At 44.6% G+C, this 24,652-nt stretch overlaps 1 protein-coding gene across 2 annotated transcripts in view; it reads right to left on the reverse strand.

Annotated features, from left to right (window-relative positions):
* Positions 1-24,652, reverse strand: part of LOC126547166 (neural cell adhesion molecule 2-like) — a 458,110-nt gene that overhangs the window by 31,967 nt on the left and 401,491 nt on the right. For both annotated transcript variants that reach the window (XM_055062734.1, XM_055062733.1), the window contains exon 3: positions 15,737-15,847. In XM_055062734.1, coding sequence (XP_054918709.1) covers positions 15,737-15,847 — 111 coding nt within the window. The remainder of the gene's footprint in view (positions 1-15,736; positions 15,848-24,652) is intronic.

The following is a 24,652-nucleotide window of genomic DNA, read 5'->3' on the forward strand; positions in this document are numbered from 1 at the left end:
ATCTTTAAGAGCTGGAGAAAGCGTGCGCTTTGTATAGCCAAGTTTTTGAAGCGGTTAGCATGCGTACGTGCTCTGACCATGATATAAGTAAATATAACGCCAAGGTATTTACACCTATGTGCTCTAATTAACGAGGAATTGCTGAATGAATGGTCAAAACACAGCGTGGATTATGTTAGTAAAGGACATCACTAGTTTTCTTTTTTGTGCAATTGATATTCATCTGCCAGGTTTCACACCAGGTCTTGTTTACATCATATAGCACATAGCACACTATCGTCAGAATACAGACGAACTTTAGAAGTTATGTCATTTGTGAAATCATTATTGAAGATAAGAAATTATAATCGGCCGAGTACTGAGCCCTGTGGGACATAAGACGGTAGACTAGCGGTAAAGGAGTTCACAGAAAAACGCTGACGCATTCTGTGCGATTGGTAAGGAAGCTAGAAATCAAGTCTGTTAGTGAGAATTCTTGAATATAGCGCTGAGCTTTAACAGGAGTTTGGAGTGAAGTACGGTATCGAACGCCTCCGACAAATAATGGTGATAGCATCCACCTGAAGCCCGAGGTCTTGTTGATAGGAAACGACATGTGTAAATTCAATGAGTTTGCTTACCATACAATAAACATGCCGGGAAACTCTGTTCTACGTTAGACAGCCAATTGTTAGCCCTAAAAAAGCGAGCGTGCTGACGTGCTGATAGCAACGTCGGCAATAAAGCAAGAAGACGAACTACAGGAGGGAATAGCGGCATTATCACATGCAAACACAAAATTATAGTAGGAAATAAATGAATTAGCGATTGTCGATGAGTCACTGATAATTTCATCATTAAGCACGCAGGAAGTGCTAGACAATGTACCAGGCAAGACTGAGCGCCAGAGCTTTCGCGGATTGTTGCTTAATGAATTAGGTAATTATACGTGGAAATGAACGTTTTTGTCGTGTTTATTCTAAGCCGGAGTTCTTCCTCCACAGTGCTAAATCGTGCCAGGCTATCAGGATAATTTTACCTTTTTGCGTGTCTGAGTCTTCTTACTCGGCGAGAAATTTGAGGAAGGTATTAAGACGTTTTCTTTTTGTTTTAAGCAGAACAAAGCACTGAATGCATGATTTTACCAGTGTCTCGAAAGCGTGTACCAAAGTATGAAGTTTCGCCTGATGTGACTGAAATTGTACAAAAAAAAAAAAAGAAAACCGAGAGATATGTCGTTAGCATGATCTGAATCAGCGAATTTCTTAAGATTAAATCGTTGTTTTGAAACGCAACCATCGGTATAAGATAGCACAGTCTTGTAATCGGAAATTCATTCCATCGAGTATTTCGAAGTAATTCGCTGAAAGAGCATAACTTAGAAGAACAAGATCAAGGAGGGAATCGCCTCGAGCAGGACCCTCGGCAATTTGGCTCAGCCCACAAGACGAAGAAAAGTTAATCGGTTCAGTACCCAGTGAAGCACTGTGACCAGAAGTTGAAAGTGTACCCCAGTCAACACCAGACACAATAAAATCTCTCATGATTATCAAATTCGACGTGTGGATACTATGGCTGCGAACAAATTCATTGAGCACGTGTAGATTGCCGTACGAGTAAGCAGGCGGACAATGAAAAACAGATGTCACTATAGTTTGTTTATGCAGGTCAAGTTTGCACCGTAGTGATTCAGCATTTGCAGGTCCTGAAATTACGGAAAAAAATCAGATCAGACCAAAACAAGAGGGTTACATCACCACCAATGCCAGCCTTTCGTTCTAAGCGGACAGTAGCATAGCCCGGAGGGGGGCGGGTGGGGAGGGGGTTGTAGGGCTATGTAAATTAAGAGTACAGTACAACATCATGCCGCCATGTTTCGGTTATCCCTACAATATGTCTATAATACGAAGTTGTTATTGACAGAAGATCGTGAAATTTGTTCACAATAGCTCGAGCACTTCAGTTTAGTAAAGCGAGCTTGTCAACGGACGGATGAGGTAGTCAACGAAAGGACGAGGTTAGTGAATCAGAAGTGTTATTGACTCTTAATGACAAGGCTGTTAGCAGAGACAATAACACTAGCGACAATACTAGAGACCATACAATATGAACACTAGAGACAATACAACTAGCGCAAAAGAGACGAGCGGTCTGGGGGGGGGGGGGGGGGGGGGTGTAGCTCACGCGACACAGCGCGAGCTTCCCGAGCTGCGTTCTTTCAGTTCCGGTAACATGCCATGCTTGCGCTGCTTACATTCTACGAGTCCTTGGAAAAGCATCAACTCACCAGAATTTCGTTTTTATCCTAGGGGAGAACAAAGTGTAGAGAGCAGCTGGAAAAGTCTTTGTCGTCGGTGAACGAGCCTACATTAACTCTATAGCTCCTGCGAGCGAACAGTTCATTGTGAGCTCCACGATTGTGAGTCGTGCCCCGCGACTACAGCTCGCAGTCGCCGCGCACAACGTTTCTCAATCTCCGAATCGTTCACTGAGCGAAGCGCCGCAGCGCTCGTACAAAGCAGAGGGCTTTGTCGCAACAGCAGCAGCGACAGTAGTAGGTGAACGCTTGGCCGAGGTGCCGAAATTACGGCTCGCACAGTGACGGGAACCGGCTCGTTCGAGGCGCTGTTTCTGGCGACAGAGGCGAGGCGTCCAGGCGGAAAGAGAATTCGAGGTATAGAGCGCAAAATTCGGCTCGATCCGCCCTTTCTTTCCTCTCGGTGCGTGCACACACGTGCGTGCGTGTCTTTACATATCGATGGCAAGTGGCGGCGCTACATAACTAAAGAGGGGCTCCGTGAAACGCCAATAAAAGCACCAGTAGAAGCCTGGCAAAACAATGACGGGGAGCCATTCGCCGAGCGCAACTAGTGCACTTCAAAAGAGGCGCCGCGGTGCTTTGTTGAACTTGGCGCCAAGCCGGTCGTGGTGGGAACGTGCCGCGCACACCGATACTGGCACAATGCGGGAAGGAGGCGGACGAGTTTCCGCAATAGCAGCACTCGGAGCCGCCATCGGAGTCGCTGTCGCGTTTCTGCACCCCCCCCCCTCCCTTCCCGTCCTATTGTCGAAGGACGGCGCACGATGCCCGAAAATCAACATACAGAGATAAAGAAACCCAAGGCCGATATTGGAAGAGAATGTATGCATGGCAAGGCGCAGTTCGCACCACTGCTTCTCTCACGGCGCATCAGTTACGTACGGGACCTTTGCAGCGACTGCGACGCATGCACTGGAGCAGCACAGACTAAGTTGTCCTTAGTGTTCGCTTGGGCAACTTCACGCCGCTATGAAGTTCCGGAATAGATAAACAAACACCAAGATGAATGTGAATTTTCACCTCTGTAACATCTGACGTGAAATAATAAAATTGTTAATGCGTTTAAAGGTGCTATTTTTGAACAGATTACTGAAGGCGCTTCGTCGTGCGAGGTATAGATTCACAAATGAGCAGAACCAAGGAATTTTGACCTGTTGGCTGGATGGTAAGCACAATGCGCGTTGCTGCTCCAGAATCATGGCCGTGCACGTCGATGGCACAGAAAGCCACAAAACCGTTATTGTAGCACCTCAATTGAACAGGCCTTGAAGACAGTTTGTAGACTCGGTGCACACCTTCAAATGTGTGCCAAACTGGTCTCTCTCTCTTTCTCTTTTCATACCTATATCCCTTTCCTACAGTGCAGGATGGCAAACCGGACCTGCGTCTGGTCAACCTACATGATTTTCCTATCTTCTGCGTCTCTCTCTCTTTTTCTCTCTCTCCTGCTCCATCGGGTTCTCTCTCTCCACTTCAACGGGTTTGTATAGGGCCAGGACTTCCGGGCGGGATCTCTTTTGGTGAGCATCTGCTGCGACGACGACTGCCGCGGGCAACCTATTATGGCCCTTACCACAACTCACTCTCTGAGAGCACACATTCGCCATCTTTCAAGCATCTAGGGCTAATTCACAATCGTCGTTCGTAAGTGCTCTTGGTCAGAGGCCGGTCGCGCTTTCGGTAATATTGTGCCCAGCATCAGGATTGGCTAACATTTTCTCTTACAAACAATTGCAGCGTAAGGACCTTGTGTAAATACGGGCCCGGCTCTTACGAACAGTTTTAGCGCAAGAACGTCCTGTGAATGCGGCCCTAGACATCTGCTACGATTTTGAGGCAAATGGGTTTACTCTTGCTGCAAGATGCATGCGATGACTGCATGCATAGTTACCGCAACGGCTGAGTTTCATCCGCATGCTGCTCATGTGCTGGTATCCTTGTGATTTAATTAGTAACAATTATGTTCGCTGTGCTGCACATAACGACATCATGGGTGACTAAGTTTGCCGTTTCTTTTACAGCGAGTAATTATGTCATGCAAGAATCACTAAAGAAAATGGCCTGTCTTTCGGGTTTCTAAGCCAGCCCTTCCAAGCCTGCTACCAAGTTTACGTCAGGGAACCTACATACGGCCATTTAGTGTCCCACATCTAGAAGCTTAACCGTCGTGTTCCTGATGAGGGTCGCAACATCGTTTTTGCAATGACTAACGGGTCATTCCTGCATCGATGGCATTAACCTAGCGGACGGGGTCGCTCGGTCGCCACAGGAGGCTAACCAGACAGTACGGATACCTGTGTACGAAGCAGACCCTGCAAGATAACTCGGGTCACTGGTTCCTAGGGTCACGTTAGCTAACTGAAACTCCTCCATTATCTTCAACTGTCCCCTGCGAATTCCTAATTTTTCCCTGTAGCACCATTTACCACAAGATATCTCCCGCTGCTATGATGCGTTATTGAGTCGCTTCTGACTGGGTGTGGCGTTCACAAAGAGCTATTCGTTCCTCACAGTATGCTGCCTTTCATTCAGCTCTTGATTCTTGCTATACCGATATTATTACCGTAACTGAAACCTGGTTGCACTCCAACATTCACGATGACGAAGCTTTCTCGAACGTCTCGCGTTGTACGGTTTACCGCTGTGATTGCACATCACAGCAGGGTGGTGGTGTACAAGTAGCCATTAAAAAGAGTTTATTGTCGTGGCTTATTCTTGTGGATTCACAATTTGAATGTGTTTGGGCAAATGTTGAACCGGGCTATCCTAAACTTGTGTTTGGGGTGCATTATCAGACTTCTTTTTACTCGGCAAATTTTTAGTGATTTGCATGACCTACTCAGCACCATTTGAACACAATTCCCAAGTGGTCTTTTTTTTTTCTTATGGGAGATTTGAATTTCCCAAACATACAATCGTATTCAGGCCTCCTGCACCCAAGCCACCTTCTGCTGAATGGAACTACTTCTTTAATCTTTGTTCATTGTTTTCCCTTTCACAGCTAGTCTTTAAGCTAATCAGAATTGCAAAAGAAACGGCTAACACGCTCGGCTAAGTATGAACGTCCTGCCCTGAACTTCCATCCAATATTTTGTACTTGCCTGGCTTAAGTCATCACCTACTACTGGAAATTACTATTAACACTCCTATTTCGAAGAAGTACGCTAGCATCTAAAACTATTTTTGATTGTAAAAAAAGTTAGTTTTGAGGCTATTAATCTGAGTTATCGAACTTTCTATACCTCTTTGTTAATGATTTTCATTACCGGACGGTTGATGATAAACGGCTGTGCACGAACTCGAAAACAAGTAGATCACTTTCCATAACGTCTTCTGTAACATAAACGCTCTTTGGTACAATGTCCCTTTAAAACGTTAAGCCAATAGACGAAAGCGTGCTTACCACGCCGCCAACTTTTGACAGCGTCTATGTGGCAGTCTTGAAGCTTTACTAGAAGTAAAAAACTTCAAAAAAACATTGCCTTCGACATTTCTTAAATATTACAAACAAATTTGGCGCTTAATAACCGTTCCCGTTACAATAATATTAACGTTGTTCATGCTACTGGGACTACTCTATCGGATGATGAATGTCCCTCTGTCCGTAAAGGTACTTTCTGCAATAAATTTGTTATAGTTTCTAATCCATCACTCCCTACCGTTACAATACGGGAATGCCTTCCCTATGAACCCAAAAATTATTCATCCATGCGGTGTTCCTAATATAGAATCACTTAAGATTTCTGCTAGTCCTGGTGCCAACCTCATTAAAGCAAAATGTCTAAAAAACACTGTTTTGTATTCGTCGATTATTCTCTCAAAAAGTTTTCAGCAGTCTCTTGACACTCCATCACACCCCCGCTGACTGGAAGCTCTGGAAGGTCATTCGACTCCACAAGTCCGGTAAGAAGAATTTGCCTCACAACTAGCTACCGTCCCGTCTCCTCAACCAGCGTTCCCTGTTAAGCACTTGAATGTATCCTGTCTTCTCAACTTGCCTGGTTTCTCGAATTCATCTCATTCTTTTTCTCTTCACAACATAGCTCTCGCAAATCACTGCTTTTGTTAGAGCCAACTACTCTTTTGCTTACAAACTACATCAAATTCGCGACCGTATACTTTCTAGGCTGACTGTTTATCTCGATTACTCAAAGGCATTCATTAAAATCTAACATAATCTACTTTTTGAAGTTAATTAAATTAAATATAGGTGCCCATCTTGTTAACTGACTCTAGTGTTTCCTGTTTAACCGTCTTCAGTTTGGTGAATGCAATGACCGCCGATCACGTACTAAACCTGTCCACTCTGGGGTTCCACGAGGGTCAGTTTTAGGTCTCCTACTGTCTCCTACATTAACGACCTGCCGGATTGCGTTTCCTCTAACATTCTATTATTTGCTGATGCCTGCGTTATTTTCCGCGAAATTAGCCATGATAATGACGGCAAGGCCCTACAAATTGACCTTAACGCTATATCTAACTGGTGTAATATGTCGCTTATAGAACTGAACCCTAACAGGTGTAAAGTTGTGCGTGTAGCACGAACTACACCTGTTTTGGTATGTTACTTCACACCGCTATCTCGGCATCAACATAACCTCAACCCTTAACTCGACTATGCATGCTAATAGTATCGTTAACGGTGCTAATCGCATGCTAGGTTGTCTCTGTGATAACTTTTCTTCTGCTCTTTCATGTCTCAAGTTGCTACTCTACAAAACACTAGTGAGAACAAAACTTGAATACGCGTCTTCTATATGGGATCCTTTTTCTAACACACTTATTACTTTACTTGAACTTGTACAGAATAACGCCGCTAGATTTATTGCTTTCAACTATAACCACATAGTTGGCATCACTGACACGGAAAAAGCACTCGAGCTTCCTTCACTTGGTTACCGACGCAAACTTTCCCCATTCTTTCTTTCATAAAATCGATTCTATTCCACAGCTACGCTCTCAATAACGTTCACACCATCCTACACTTCTTCACGACACCAAGGCAGGTATTGCGCTGTGCCATACAATAACCTACCTGCACTCTTTCATTCCACGTACTTCAGAGGGCAAGGATCATCTCTCAGGATGAATCGCCTCCATTCAAGACCCTGTGTGTTTCGCGCACTACTAGCTAACATTGTATCATAAGGAATTCTATATTCTGTATTATTGTTATTCTCATGTGTATTATTTCTCACACAAGTACAACTCCGCCCTGTAATGACTTCGGGCCTTGGAGGTACTAATAAATAAATAAATAAATAAATAAATAAATAAATAAATAAATAAATAAACCAATACATAAACAAACAAATAAATAAATAAATATGTAAATAAATATTGCTACTTCCTAGACTCGTGCATGCACAAAAATAATGCTCAAGTACAACAAAGACAATTTGATGCCAGTAACCATGAGCTGTCAAATTTTCTTGACCAACTCCTTGACGACTTTGATGGACGTTCTAATGATGATAGCTGGCAGATTTTTAAGACTAAGGTGCACGAACTAAAACGCAGCTATGTCCCTCTACGTAATTTTTCTTATAACTTAAAAACCCTTTGGTGCAACGCTAATTTAAAACGTTTAGCTAACGAGGGTTGCAATGTGGGATTGTTGGTAATGCATCTTCAAGGGGAGTACGGTAGTGCGATTAAAAGACGGGACAAAAGAAGACACATAGGGACACACACAGCGCTAACTTGTTAGCGTTTAGCTAAAAAAAACATGCGTATCGTACCGTCGAGTGTTCCCCATTAGATGCTCACTGGACCGCCCACAGCAGTGCCAGTCATGCTTATGCAAATGCATGAAACCTAAAAAGACAAACAACATTCCCGTAACTCTCATATTGGCTAATGTTCCTAAAACATTTCGCGCCTAAATAACCTTTCTGCTCACGAAACTATGCCTAGCTGACTCTACTGTCAACTTCATGCCAGATGACGACTGCCTCTTCATTGTCATCAAGATGTATTCTAAAAAAATTGTTTGTTACTGTTTCTAACCCCTCCTTTCCGATCTTCTCATCACAAGAGTGCCTTGCCATGGACTCAATAATCCTTAAGCCACGTGGCGGTGCTAAAGTAATCGAGTCACTTAAGATGTCACTTATGCATGGTGCCAATTTCATTAATGCAAAGTTTTTAAGAAGCACTGCTTTGTACTCATCCCTTATCCTTTCAAAATTTTTCATCAGTCAACAGTCGACAGCCATCACATCATCACATTCCTTCAGGCTGGAAGATCGGGAAGATAATTTCACTGCATAATTTCGGCAACAATATTTACCTGTCAACTACCGCCTCATCTCATCAACTAGCATCCCCTGTAAAATATTCGAACATATTCTGTCATCACAGTTGAGTAACCCCCGTATTCAGTGATGCATCTTAATTTGAAGCCCATGCTTGGCTTGATCCAAATGACGCCTTTCGTGAACATGCCGAAGGAAACGCAATGAGCGCCCTGGACACGTTGACGCCAGGTGTCATTCTGGTCAGCTCAAGCATGGGCTTCGAGTTAAGATGCATTTCAGAATACGGGGGTAAGTTCCTCGGTTCCATCTCTTTTTGTTTTTCATCTAAGCAACACGGTTTACCTAAGTCCCTAAGTGACTTTCTTGAGAAACTCAACTTCTTTCCTTCAATCACAAACGTCATGTAATTTTAGAACCTTTTTCCATGACTAACTGTGTTTTTCTGCATTACTCGGAAGCGTGTACTAAAGTGTGTTCTTTCCAAATTAAATATGGATGCTAATCTCCCTGCCTGGCTCGAGCACTTCCTTATTAACCGTCTTCAGTCTCTTGACATGCAATGGCAAACAACCTACTACTAAGCTCGTACAATCAGGAGTACCACAAGGGTCCGTTATAGGTTCTTGCTGTTCTTGATATATATTAACGACCATACTAATTGCGTTTTTTCTAGTGGTCACATGTATCGCGAGGACTGTGTTGGGATTCTTAAAATTAACTACAATAACGAGACGACTGCCTTACACGGTGATCTAGATGCTGTATTTAATTGGTTAACACGTGACTTACGGAGGCGAATCCCAACACCTAAAGCTCTCCACTTAACAACAACTGCCACTACCTCTCCCTCTTATCTTCTCAGCGACATGGTTCTTGAATCTGTTTCTTCGTACCACTATATCGGCGTTCACATTGCTTGAGATCTTAAGTGGACATTACCCATTACCAGTATTGTTAACAATGTTAACCGCATGCTAGGCTATCTTCTCCCTAACTTCTCTTCTGCTCCTTCTCCTCTAAAATTATTCCTGTACAAAACTCTTATCAGAAGTAAACTCGAATATGCGGCTTCTAAATGGGATCCATTTTATAATGAACGTGTTACTGTGAGTGAACTTGTTCACAATAAGACCACCACATTAATTTCTAACGGCTATAACCGCACAGCTAGTGTCACGTCCATGAAAAACCCCTCCGAACTGCCCTAACTTGCATCCCACCGCAGTATCGCCAGCCTTTCTTTGTTCATAAATCTACTGCCATATCCCACAACTTCAATTTCATCTAGTTTCGCCACCTACTCATACAGGGTGTTTCAGTGAACACTTTCAAATATTTTTAGGAATTGCCTGTCGCAGATAACACAATTCTAGTCCATGATTTGGTCTACTCGAAGAGGCGAATATTACCAACACACACAGAAAAAAATGAAATGCATGATCAACTAATTAATACAAATTCACTAATAAAGTTTTTAGCTAATTACCCTATGACACGTATTGCAATTTACAAATTATAAGAGGTGAAACTGCAAGCCACATCCGCTTGAAAAAAGTTGTGCAGATGACACCATTTACGAGATATGCGCCATCAAACTTCAGGTAAAAGTACACTGTCGTTTCACTTACTTTCTTGGTGAAACGCCGTTTTATACATTGAAGCACAAAAGTAACTGGAACGCCAATGCATTTCTCCGCAAAATTCGGGAGTTAGGATGTCGAAACTGGTGTCATGCTGAGATTTCGTTTAAAGTGGATCCACCTTGCGAACTCTCCCGCTAGAAATTGTAAATTGCCATATGTTGGATAAGCTAATCGGTTAAAAACTTCCTTAGCCAATTTTTGACAATTAGTCGATTATGGAATTGAATTTTTTGTGCAAGTCCGGCCCTTCAAGTAGACCAGCTCATACACTAGAATAGGGGCTGTCTGCCACAGGCAATTTTTTTTTTTAATATGAAAATGTTCACTGAAAAACCCGGTATTTATAAATGCATTCATCATTCTAATAAGGCCGGTTTAACACATGTCGCACACAGGTTTGCTTCTACAGATTTCTCCTATGGACCTCAGAGTCAGAGCAGTGGAATCACCATCCCGTATCAATAAGTTCCAAGCAAGACAGTGGCTGTTTTCGTGAGGCATTAGATAAAATTGTATAAACAGGAATAGCGTGTATAATCAAGAACCACATATAATACTTTGTTTTGGTAAATCATTAGCGAACATTGTATAACCAAGAACGTCTCATGTATTTATGTATCCAACCACTCCCCTCTGTAATATCTTCGGGCCTTGAGGGTAAAAATAAATGAAGTGAAAAGAGACATAAAAATTGCGTGAGGTTAAGCTTGGCACCTTTGTGGTGAATAAACATGAGCATTGCATGAGATCACAGGTTGCGCATATAGGATGAAAGTAAACACTATTAGGTACCGTGGTTAGTTGTATCGCCTATAATTAACCGCTTCACATAGATTCCAATATGTCCATTGGATCTGCAAATTCTTTTCTGTCTTTGCTACTTTCTCTACGTGGAATCTTAATGCACCATTTTCAGACATTTCTTCGAATAATGCTGATTGCTAAGCAGTAGGAGGAAGGAAGGAAGGAAAAAGTGGAGAAGGAAAGGCAGGGAGGTTAACCAGTTTAGCTTAACCGGTTTGCTACCCTACACATGTGAGAGGGATGGGGGGGATGAAATATGGGGAAGGATGTCTAATAGTATCCATGGGTGTCATAAAAAAGATTACACCGACTTTATGACGATACCTGTGATTACGTATAAAACGGACTGTTGTGGGGACAGTTTTTATATCACGTCAGAATAAAAGTTTACAGAAAATTCTTCTTTGGCGTAAGATTGCACGTGCCACACATATATGAGACCGTCGTCTTCCAAAATTTGGGAGGTTATTGTCCTAATCGTCACTGCAAGTGCCCGTACTATTCTGCCTCTTTAGAAGAGATTACGTCATTCGCTTCTAATTAACCATGTCGATTCTTCGAAAGTAATTTTTATCCATTTATACTCGTTCACGCCGTGTAAAGAAGCAAACCAGGCACACGTATGGTCTACTTCCTTGTTCTTCCATGCTCTCTCTGTCGCTCTGCAGACAGCAAATTGACTATTTTTAAACGCATAAGCAGCAAACCGGACACCTATGGTGACTTTCCTGAGTACGCTTTTCAAGAATATTAGGAGCACTGCACCACAAGAAAAGACGAATTTTACCTCCCCTATATATAGGACACACGAGTAGCTGTCCTATCGGCATCTGATGCCATAAGCCGTCACAGCATTTCCGCTCAGATTGGGTTCAAGGCGCATGCCACGAGCAAAATGCCGAGGCTTCCTGCAGCGTGTACTTTGCGAATTCTTGGTTAAGGCGCGTCTCTAAAATTCTTCTTTACCTGTCCCTTCACTTCAAAGGTTAAGCCTATATGAAAATTTGGCGAAAACTTACAATAGAAAGAACAAGAAAATAACTCCCGTGCTTTGAGCCATGGTCGACGTTCACTCCTGCCGAACTACCACTTGCGGAACCCATTGCGGCAGCGGTTCGCGTAGTGATACTCGTTGTGGAGTTCGGTCCATTGAGTCTTACCGCCACATTCATGAATAAGAAGAGTGAACCCTGTCAGGTTACAAGAGAATACTTACCTTTGGTGCCGAAAGAAAAGTTTGCGGAGAGAAAATTGGCGTGGAGGGTATACCGGACGGGCGTTTGCCACATCACATGGGAGTGCAATACGAATAAGGCATTCCACAAAATAGAAAATCCGAGTGCGGAGCAGTGGGAGAGCGTGCTCTCCAGCGGCGACCCTAGCCTCCAACGGAGGCTGGTGGATCATGCCCGACGAGCAGCCACGCTCAGTGGTGCCCTGGAATAGGGGCGCCAACCATGCAGGCCGGAGATCGGCATCAACCAATAGAAGATGAAGACATCCGGCCCGACCGCTGAATTACTCTTTCTAGGGCAATAAAGTTTACTTCCTCCTCCTCCTCCTCCTAAGCGTCATTACCACCTAAAACCGTACAGCTCGCGCAAATGATACCAATGCTCTTCTGGTGAATGTTTAGAGACAAATAATTAAACCAGTCGTAGACCCATAGAGGAGCTGCAACGAAAGCTGAACGAGCAGTCGCTTCCCAAAAGCGAGGAGCAAAATGAAATGAATTGCTTGCATCGCGAAGTTGACAAAGACCGGTAATATGGCGACGCAGGGAAGACAGCACGAATGAAATTTCCCGAGGTTGAATGGCTTAGTTGGATGGAGTATCACGAATGACCAAACCAGTTCTGCGAATGACAACCCGACCAGTGCGTGCACGGCGTACTTTGTGTGATATGATGCAGGGTTTATATGTTTAAAGAATTAAAGGTTTCTGAGGCAGAGGATAGAAACGTCAAAAACTTCTGCGTTTGGTGTTAGCACAGTTATGACAATGGTGGCAGTGGGAGTCACAAGCGCTAGTGGCATGCCGTTGTTCAAGATCTCGGCGCCACCAGGACTCCATGGCTCGCTATATTCCATGAACACTTCGTGTGCTACAAAGCCCAGCTGTCTACGGTGACGTCCGTGCGTCTGTGCGCGAACTTAAGGGAACCAGGAGAAATATTGTTTACCTAGGGTCATATTCACGGCGTTTGGTATTTGTCGGCAATGCCACAATTCATTTAGACAAGGGTGTATATTAATGTAGAAAATTGCCAGACTCCACTGATGTGAGCTTTTGAATCCCTTAACTTAACTACTACTAACAACGTTTATGAGCCCCCGGGTTCTCGGTACACCTAAAGAATCCCTCTTTATCCTGAAAGTAACCTTCCGGTATACTTACAAAAATTGAAAAAATTCCACTGCACGATAATTATAGTTAACTATTCGGACAACACTGTGAGGCTACACCGTGATCTGAAGAAGCACATAGCTTGCATGAAGCAACAAACGAGTGCTGTTTGCAGGGTCCACCACTTGCAAGCAGGCTCATGCAAGACATATTCTCTGTTAGCGAGCGCTAGGCAATATGGCCTTTTCTCAGTGCTCTCCATCTTTTGGCCAATTTTCATGCGCCACTGCTAAAGGAAAATCAAATCACTTCTGCGCCTGTTGATCAACCCACAGCGTCATCGGCGTTTTTCAGCACCCAACGCAAAAATTCTCTATTCGCTCAATAAAAGCGGCCGTGTCGTAACAATTAGAATGATTGGATTGAAAATGCACGGTCGCTGATACACTTCCAAGGTCGAATATGCCATTTTGCGCCACGATGCATGGTCGCTGAGCTAAAGCGTCATCAATGAACGAACATGATTGAACCATTTCCTCACGACCTGCTGTTCGGAGAAACAATTTTCGCCACAGCTCTCTTAACATTCCCGTGGTAATGCTCTATATTATTCTTTCTTCTGAACTTATCACATATGACGGGAACTGCGTTATCACTCCCTGACCGCAGAAGAACTGGTTAAAAAATATAGAATATGAGGTCGTTAGGTTGCTGTTTCTTCAAGGTAGCACTGGCTGACCAGACTTCAAATATGGTTGTCGTATGCAAGCGCGTATACTGCCAAAATTTGAGACGAGACGCGACATAAATGAAAACGAGAAATGGGAAGGGGAAAGGAAAAATGCGTGATACCATGTAAAAAATAAGTGTCATTGCAAGAGAACAGGAAAATAGGGCCTCGGCGGAAATATTACGCTAGGGGGGCGCGCAACAAAAGAGGACATGTAAGAAGTTCGAGCTCAGGTGTTCCTAATATAATAAGAGCGCAATTAGCGTAAGTACAGCACTAAATTTACGCCAGCGCGGGCTTAAAAAGCGAGTCTATGTAGATAACAGAGTTCAGGAGCACCGCTACAAATATTTGCGTTTCCTCATGCTATAGAACTTATCGATAGATGGTACGTCGCACATTTCACTCAATATCTTAATGGACTTACGCAGTAAAAAGTTCATCTTTGAGGCGGCTCGTTTCTTATATCGCGCCAAACGCTACGTGTGTTATTAGCGTACGATGCTTTGGTGGGCGTCTTCGATAGTGGAATAAGGCGGGAAGATTCCGCAACGCCTAGATAAGGCGACACAAATCAGCAACGGTGCACAACTTTGCCGACGTGAGTGCACCCGAGCGGAACACGACGATAAACGCATTATCTCTGTACACAGGGTGGCCTATGATAAATATTCGGGCAGTACAAGAGTTTCGAACCCTAATCGGTATTTCATATTATGAAATCTGCACCGCAGAGTGGCACAGAGGCATCAATGGATGCTGCACCATGTTTTTGTTGTTGTTGTTGGTTCTGTTTCTTTTTTTTTTCAGAGTTAACCGACTTGTTAAAAATCGGTTGTAGAATATATACAGGGTGTCCCAACTATCACGCACTAAGATTTAAAAATATGCAAATGCCCCGTAGCTGGACAGAACCAAGTTGTTTGGCGTCAGCTGCAGGTACTCGGATTACTTTTTGCATTCCGCCTAATTATATATTTAGTCTTGATTAATTAATCAACTTCTCAAACATTATATTTACGACATGAAAAGTGTCAATGAGTAAATTGTAGAGCAACATGAAAAACTGCCGATACAGCTTTCTGTTGTTCAATACGTGCTACATAAAAGTGTTTTTCGGAGCGTAGAATAAGCCCGCGAATAACACGCACAGTGCCTCGAGCGTCCATTCGCGCGGCAATATTGCGTGTGCACGGGGGCTTCTCTGCAGATTGTGCGCTAAATACGGTCACTCTGCCCACAACTCATTTGTACGTCATGCGTACAAAACACATGGTGTAGGATTTTTTGTTCTCTTGGAAATAAGGAAGTACGCGATTCTGTCACTAAACTATGGCAAGACAAAACAGTCTGGTTTTCTCTCATTACTATAACAAATAGTTCATGAAAACTGTAGATTCCGCGTTATGGGAATATTGCGGATTTAGTCACCGAAATAATTCGGTGCATAATATGAAATAATATTATTATTTATAATATGACATTTCATTCATTCGACATCTCCCGTTGCCGAATACAAGCGCACGCTGCAGCATGCTCTAGTTTTCTACCATCGTAACTTGAATTCGTCGACGGCGTGGCATCACATCAGTTCATCTTACGTGCGATGTCAGGCATCAGAGATAAGGCTGGATAAACAAGGCCAAAACTCACCTCCAAGGACGTGACAGTTGAGAATGAGGAGATTTCCCTCATTGCTCGGCCCCACCGTTCCATTGAGCACGGATAGATTTTCATCGAGAATAACAGGTCTTCCCGGCGGCACTAAAAAAAGAAAAAAGAAAACGGATGCAAAGTTACAGACACTCGACCCGATACATCGGTGCGGGCATCAGTATCAGCGATTTTAACGCTTAATTTGGCTCCCTTGAATCTCTTTCACATGCAAAATAAACAAATACACACAAACACGCACACAATTGCGCGCGTAAACAGCCACACATGCATATTTATTGCATGCGAGAAGGAAGCATAAATGCAAACGCCAAACAGAGCTGCTGCAAACTCGAGAATATATACCACATTTCTTTCCCAATTCATCTTGAGCAGTGGTTCGAAAGGATTATCTGGGAAGACTTTGTTTGTGGGAGTGCGTAATATGAAACGTATCGATTATGTTCGCTGCGCTATGCATTATATAGAATATCTCATGCTTTGATATGGCCTGGTGGATATCCTTTTGCAGTGTACTTATTGCAGGGTAGAAAAAGCAGCAAGGGAGAGGGAGGGAGAAGGCTCATAAGTGTACATTAGAAGGATGAAATTTTGTATAGCCTGCAGTCTAAAAAAGGAGCAAAATCGGTTACGTGGTCATGAGCGATCGTGTTTCACATTTGTGCCAATAGCAGTTGCGCATAACTACATGATCTGGGGTTAAATTCGTAACGCCAACATACGAACAAAATCAAGAAAAATCTAAAGAGAAAGCGTACTGACAAACTAAAAACGCTCGCAAGACTGTGGCCTCTGACAGTGCATTGGTATACCTTTGCCGGAGCAACCTGAGAGGCCACGGTAAGATAAGCGAGCCTATGGTGCCGGCCGCTGTAAAAACGAGCGCTGCAGTCTGTAGCAGACGCGTCTATAATGGTATCACAGACGCGAACTTCTGTACTTCCCTAAAAGTAAGCCTAAGTCAATGTCCAAAACTTGAACAGGCGTCGCAGCTGTCCACGTAAGATGAAAATTCTACGACTGAGGAATGGGAGAGGGAGGAGGGGGAGGGGCACGTAGCAGTATTGCGAACCGTCACGGCGCCGGTCTGCGCCGATCGAGCGGCTGCAGCAGGCAATTCGCCGGTAGGCTAAGTCTTGTATGTACTCGAAGATGATAGGTGCTTTCTTGTCGACGATGCGCTCTGGTCGGTGATCCAAGAGCATAGTACGCAGTTTGAAAGGAGAATGGAGTTAGGCATGCACTGCGGCGGGAGACAACTTTAAAGACCTCTGTCCAGGTAAGAGTGTTAGAGTTTCATCTGGCGCTGAATGTCTGGCAAGTCGTGTTTGTCGAGCGTTTCGACAAACACGACTCGCGAAGACGCTGCGTGGTGTTGTACTTGCTAGCAATTCGGTATCCGTCCATGACGACGTTCCTTGATGGTGGTTAGTGGTTTCACCTCGTTTCTGCACCTAGGCCGTAATATTTTGTGCAATGCCATAATATCTGCACCCGCAATTCATTTTGTTATTTTTTTGTCATTTTTTGTTTGTTTAGATTGGTAACTGCATTATACGGACGGGTGAAAAATTTCTCTATAAAGCAAAATGGGAGCTCACTGTACTGATAAATGAAAAGGGAAATCCGGATAAGATAACACAAGATTGACGCGGCTATTGTGTTTATTCTTCGAAAGCGCATAACGCTGCAATAGAACACGCCTCTTCAGCGGATGAAGTCATTAATTGCATGAATCAGCCCGCAGCTAAATCGTTTCTATGGATCCGCAGCCAATCGGTTGTACGGATGTACAGAGTACGAATATCATTCTTTGTGACTAATAACTTGTGAGTGGGCAACACCTGTCAAGTTAATTTAGGCCTTTTGGTTTTACTAGCGGACAAACGTTGAAGCTGTCATGATGTATGCTTTAATTGCAAGCTGAATTACATTATGAAGCCGCCTATAGGCTCCAGTAGAGAGCATGACCTGACACCGAGCATTCACCAGTTCAAACTATCATCGAACGGAACAATCGTATAGAATTAAAAAGAAGCATTCAGTGGTGCACAACCTGAATGCTCAGTACTTCTGCGTGATTTACGGGACCCATAGTGTTGTTCCATTCAGTGGTCCCCGTTTATTGGACGTGCAATGTTAATGCGCTGTCACAAAACCTCACAGAACACGGATACGTAGAATTAGTTTGGTGATCTTTTTATTTCTGGCCATGCAAATGGGCGCTGAGGACCAGTGGAGCCGGAAAGCCACCCGGGGGCGCATTCCTAACCACTTTGCTAAATGAACTCATTAAAGGTCTCCATTTCTGTCGGGTTTTCTCGTTGCTAGAGCAAATAATGTTTTTGAGAAAACGAGTTACAGCGCTCGCAGGTGACTGAGGCGGACGAGGCGCTGTCACGTCCCGTTGTTCCGCGCTGTTACTTGTTTTCTTCAGACACGTACCAACCAGCCCAATTTAGCACGTTATTGAAGTAAAATTTATCACGGGAATGCCTCTTAAACTAACCTTGCCAGTACGAAATACTGCGGGAGCACTTAAGCTGTGCCGACGTGTCCCGCCTCAATCGCAGTTATCAGAAATAGCACCGTATTTTAGTGCATCACGCTTAATACCATATGTATCGCCTGTACATGCGGTTGCTTCTTCTAGCAGGTATTGTTTCTCAAAAGAAGGAGAAGTGCCAGAAATATCAGAGAACACCCACAAAACAATTGAAACTTATCTTAACGCAAGAACTTTCCACCTGAGAAATTACGCACGCAGAGCTCAGCGTTGTGAATCCAGCCCCTGATTATTTCTTACCGGTCATCGGGAGTAGCATTCCTCCTGCGTACATGTCTGGAGCAAAGGATATGGTTGCTAGCGCTAAGTACCGGTGGTCACTGCGTCAAGGCGATTAGTCTCACGGTAGGTAGTTCTTGATTGGCCGATTATGATTACATTTATTTTCTTGCATGCGGCGGAAACCACCACAGCAAAACGCGTCAAGGTACGCATTCATTCTTTAGCATGTCGACTTCCTAAGTTCGCCTGCCATAGCGCGAATTTGTTCCTTAAACGGTGCCATGTAGGGCAATCACGGAGAGAAATACGTGCAAAGGAGACCAGCGCATGTTGAATCACGTGTTCAAGGCAACCTGTCCCGAACCAGTGGGCTCCCCTAGAGGGTAAAAGTGCACTTTCAAGAGCACCGCTACCATGCTCTAGAAGTTTTGCTCGAGGCTTTAAGATGTTATTATTATTATTATTATTATTATAACTCCTTCACAGCCACCTCAGCTGCCCGAACTCCCGAGTTGTACCAGGTTTCGTATTTCACGCAAGATCACCAGAGAACATAGACCTTTGCAGGTTCTTGCCTGTCATCACCGACAATCAACCGTCCACAAAATACCGCGTCTTTATAACGCTTATTTTCATGATCTCGATGTTTTTCATATCTCACTGTCACTGAATTTTCTTTTCCGAGCTTTGCATTGTTGTGTCTTAGTTTGACACATTGTTTGTATGCCCTTCTCCTCCCCATCCCCCCCAGTTTCATTTTTTTTCATTAACGTTGCGCCTTGCTGTACGTATTCTTTTCAAAATTGTTTTTTTTTAATTAATTGTTCTTTACTTATATTTCTTTCAGTTTTCATTCTTTTGTTTTCTTTTTAGTCTATGCGCGCGCAAGCACTCAGACCTCATGTTGCCTTTTCCTCGGCACGGTAAATAAATGATTGATTGATTGTCTGATGGGACAGTTTCCGATGCAATATTAAATTTAGCCTGCACATTCTCACATAGCACTGATCAAAGCGCGCAGCTCCTGTGGTATTTTAAGTACAACTACATTACCCGAAAAATCCTGTGGTCAAGCCGCGTCTCACTGGTAGTTTTTCTCGCTTATGGCGAGAGGTTGCGAGCGGTGGTTCTTTGCCAACATTGGCGCAAATAACGATGGTGCCAATAACACTGGCTTCCCCCCCACACAGGCCGTTATTGCAGAAAAGCAGCCTTTCAGCTACGCTGAGGAAAAAACACGTGGTCGCGTATAATGGGAACGGCAGCAAACGAACGCTTAGGAAACCCCGCGAGCACGCATCAGAATGAAAGATCGCGCCACACCAAGTAAATGTGCGCAGTGGGGCGTGCCTAGCTGACGGGCTCATCCTTTCGGCACCGCGATGTTTAATGCGCCGCTCGGCGAGCGTGGCACAGGCGGTAGTTATCAGAAGCGGGAGAAAACAAGGAGGGGAAGAGAGGAGCGGGCGCAATGCCCAGCATTGCCTTCGTCCCCGCCACGGTGCGAGTGCCTCTGCACCACCCACGCACGCACACCCGCACGCATGCGTATCCGGCGAGTGAAAAAGCTGCCCCGTGGACGCGCCCGACGCTGGGCGTTGTTTCGCCACCGTTTCTTATCGGCGGCAGCGATCCCCGCGCGCAATATGTCATACTGAAGATTAGGTTTTCCAGGCGTGCGAACTCCTTTCGTAAGCTATAGTCACGAGATATTTTTTTTTTTCGTGTTCGTTCTGCTCGCATGTTTCTATTTATTGCGGATGCAGTTCATTCCCCGCGGCACTGCACGTGCCACGAGCGTTGCTCCAGGAAGGTTTCGAGAACGCTTAGTAGCGACCGCCCGTGTCGGCCGACGCAATCAGCGCCAGTGACGGAAGTGCGTGCCGGTTATGCATGTTGGCCAGAGCTCAGACAGTTCGTTATGATGAGTGATTATGTGGAGTAGGCGCTACGCCAGTTGGCCATTCTACCGCTAGCCGCTCAGCCTTCTTCCCAGGCCGTAATCGACAGAAGCTGGGAAGGAACTGTGGCCGTATGCTATATGAGCATCTTACCTGCAAAAAGGAGAAAAAAATTATCTCTGATTGTCGTTTATACATATAAGAAAGGCGAGTCGACAGCGGTTGCCGTCGTGAAAGACAAAGCCTTCTCGGGCGCATTAGTGTACCATGTGGTTCGTTGTTTATAGACTACACTACCTTCGGGATTGGCCCATATTTCTCATTGAATGAAACCACAGCTCCGGTTCAGGTTTTAGGTGCGAGTCGTTTTAACGAGCGCATACAGGTACAATTATTGCCTTTTCGCGCTAATTAAGCAATATAAATGTTTCATACATAGCTTTACGATGACTTGGTGCATCTTATTTGTTCCAAGCTTAATTTCGACGCCTTTTTGGTTTTTCTACGTGCACTAGAAGGCCTCACATTGCCGTATTTTGACGAAAGGGATCAGGAAGTGCCAACCGCATGCCCAGATTCGACGTACCCCTAATCGTTCTGAAGTCTCCAAGGACGACCTAGTCTTAAAAAAATACGCATGCTGTTTGACTTCGTTCAGTGGAGAGAAAAAGCGATAACGGCTAGGCGCATCTTGACTATGTATTTCTGCTTTTGCCACTGTGTATGAGCGACTATATATTTCGCGGCCTTTCTTGGTACTGCGACTCCGCTTATGCGCTAGGCAAAGGGTCTATGCTTCTTCTGTCCGCCCGTCCGTGCGCATGAATTGCAAGAACTGTGCCGCCAAGGCTCCGTGGCAACGGCAACTTGAAGTCGCAGGGGAAACCGGAGTTGCGCAGAACGGTACCAAAAAAAGCTGAATTAGGGCGACGAGGCACTGACGCCATCCGGGGTAGCTGAACGAGAAAAAAAAGCAGAAGCCGTGCGAGGGAAGGGCGCAGCAGATACTATGAGCCGGCGCCCAACGTCCTTGCCCTCTGCGCAGGACTCTGCCACAGAAAATGAGCTCGCTCGCCGTTGGCGTGGAGGAAGAAGCGAGGCTTTCCCATTGCCTGGCGGTAATTGAAGACGCCACCGAAGCCCGTAGGGAAGTGCATCGCGAGGGCAATGCGCGTACTCTGCACACGTCGGGCGGAGCGTGGAGAACAGGGGTGAGACATCGAGAAATTCGGCAAAAGTTGAGCATATTCAACGACACTGCATAGCACTGTGGAGATTATATCGGCTGTCGCAATAACGACTCCAATGACCGGAGGGAATTGGAGTCGTTAGTTTTTTTCTTCCTGATTATCGGTGACCGAAAGCAGAATTTCACCATTTCAGCTATAGATTACTTGAAAAAGCGGACGTCAGTGTGACGACAAATCACTGTGTCGAATAAGGTCATATCCTCCATTTTAGATACTCGAAACTATAAAAATATTGAAATTTAGGTCCACGTAAACGAGACATGACTAAAGAGGAGTTCAATTTTCAGGGATCTTCGTTACGAAAAAGTGCTTGTCGTTTTCCTGCTGCATTCGCTAATGTTATACTGTCTTAAATCCCCAGCGCCTCTTATTATGACTTACACAAAAAATCACCTGTTTGTGCAAACTCTTTTGTCAACACGTGATCCACTATTTTGTAGCGATCCCTTTAAATTTTTATTCTGTTTGCCCATCATCATTTCATTGGACGCCACAGTGTCAACGACCCTATAGGCTGCTCGGTGAAGAAAGGAAGGCGAAATGTATCGTTACAAAATGCGGCCCTTTCTATCGGGGTGGCGCAGTCAGTAAAACGGGAATGCCTTGCTCTCGACCACTTCAAAAAATGGAATGAAATTTAAGAGAAATCAAATACAGCGAAGGCACACCCATAGAAGTAACTCGCGGTCCAATGGTCTGTGAAATTCGCTTTTGTTAAAACAACAAACATTCTTTGCCGCCACCGATATGTGCATTCGGCTTGTGCAGCCTACTGCTCCAGGGCTAAATTCGCATAGCTTTTCGTTCGTGTCCGTGGCAAGCTTTCAGCGCAGAATTACACGGAAATCAGGGAAACGAAAACATAAACAGAGCACCGTCTTCCAGCTAATATCTATTTACAAACGTGCACACTTATAGCAGACGTCTCTTTCTTGAACTGCGAACAGTATATCTTTACTCGCATGAAGCACCTGCCTGCTTCCATCGCCACGATTCCTGACAAAGCAAGCTGACGTTGTGGTAAAACTTTATTGGTGCACATGTATGTCTTTGTTGTTTACGCATACCACTCCTTTATTTGTATGTAATGCCTTGGGGCCTGGAAAGTATTTTAATCAATAACTAATTAAATAATTATTAATTAATTAATACACAAATAAACAAAGAAATAAGTAAACAAATAAAGCGCAATTTGGACTGTTCTGGTGAAGTACCTGAAGAGCCGACTATTACCTCCTTGCATGACAAATCAATGTGCAGGCGCATAATTAAAAAAAAGATCACTGAAAAAGCATTTTGTAGGTAGTTGAAAGTTGGACGCCGACCACAAAAATTTAATTTCTAATTGCATAAATTTTTGTCATTTTTATCGTTAGCGTCCAACTTTCAGCCACTTACAATGCCTTTTCCCGACCAGACGGGTTTCCGTCAAACTCCCGATTTTCGACGAAATCTTTTTAATTATTCACTGTAGGGCACATTTTCTAACTGTGGAAGGACGTTATGACAGTAGTGACGTTGTGTCTACTTGACAGAAATCCTACACAAGCTCTACTTTCGCGATATCCGTACCCAGTCACTGCTGAAAATATATATTGTAGTTCAAGTCAAGATTGTCCCAAACTACTTGAAGCACGCTGTTCGTAAACTGTCAACTTGGAGGCCATTGAACCATAGCACCTTTTAAAACCGAATGCTTCAAAAGTGGTGCTAGTCCTGCGACTCTTCCTAAGCAGACATAAGATCACTGCTGCTCTGCTTCGATTTCGGAATTGGAATAGTCTTGAAGATAATAATAAAAAAAAGATAAGTAAAGGTGGGAGGCATCATGATTCCACATGTTACAATGCTCCGCATCCTCGGACTCCTGATTCAAAAGGACGGGGCCTGGGGTGCAGCGTTGTAAAAAATTCAGAGAACAGTGCAACAAAAAACCCACCCTATCAAAAGAGTGACGAGCAAAAGTCACGGACTCAAGGAAGAAGACTGCACGAGAATGATACAAGCGCTGCTCACGAGCATCGTCACGTACGGGACCCCATACGTTGACATGAAGAGCAGTCAAGGAGACAAACTCATCAGAAAATCCTACAAAATTGCCTTGGGTCTGTCTCCCTCCACGTCCACAGCGAAACTACTCAAAATGGGAGTCCAGAACACGTGGGAAGCGCTTGTGGAAGCGCACAACGTCAACCAACTAGAGAGACTAAAGCTGACAAAGACGGGAAGAGCCCTGCTCTAGATCTGGGCTACCAAGTCGAGGATGAGAGGCACCTACCTCAGCGTATCCCACACGAGGTCAGAGAGAAGCTACACATAAGTACCATTCCCAGAAACATGCATCCCGAGTAGGACAAGGAAAGGAGACACGCGAGAATACAAGCGCTCAAGCACATACTCGAACGCACCAACAGCAAAGAAGAAAATGTGAGATACATGGAAGCTGCTGCGTACAGAACAAACGACCGATTTGCAATCAGCGTGGTCGACGAGAAGGGCGAACAACTTACAGCCACATCCATACGTGCGAAGGACACGAGCACAGCGGAAGAGCTGCCCATAGCCCTGGCCATCGCAACGTGCAAGAAGACCCTGGTTACCGTGGTGACGGACTCGCAAGAAGCCTGCAGAACGTATGTGAACGGAAGGATCCGAAAGGCAGCACTTCAGGTTTTGAACAACACCGAGATAGAAGTAGCACAAATCCTCTGGACGCCGGGACACGAGTATCTCGCGGGGAACCAGGCGGCGCACGCCGCGGCTCGAGATCATGCACGCCGAGCCATCTCCGACACGCAGAGAACACGGACCAACGACTGTGACGAGAAAGATGAACGGATGTCCAAGAAGTACTCGCATATCTTGGCGCACTAAAGGAAGCAGAGGCATCGCTACTCGCCCGCGCATAAGACGGTGAGTAGGGAACAAGCGGCAACCTGGAGAATACTCCAGGCTA

This window comes from Dermacentor andersoni, chromosome 1 (genome assembly GCF_023375885.2).
Source record: "Dermacentor andersoni chromosome 1, qqDerAnde1_hic_scaffold, whole genome shotgun sequence".
Classification (NCBI taxonomy): Eukaryota; Metazoa; Arthropoda; class Arachnida; order Ixodida; family Ixodidae; genus Dermacentor; species Dermacentor andersoni.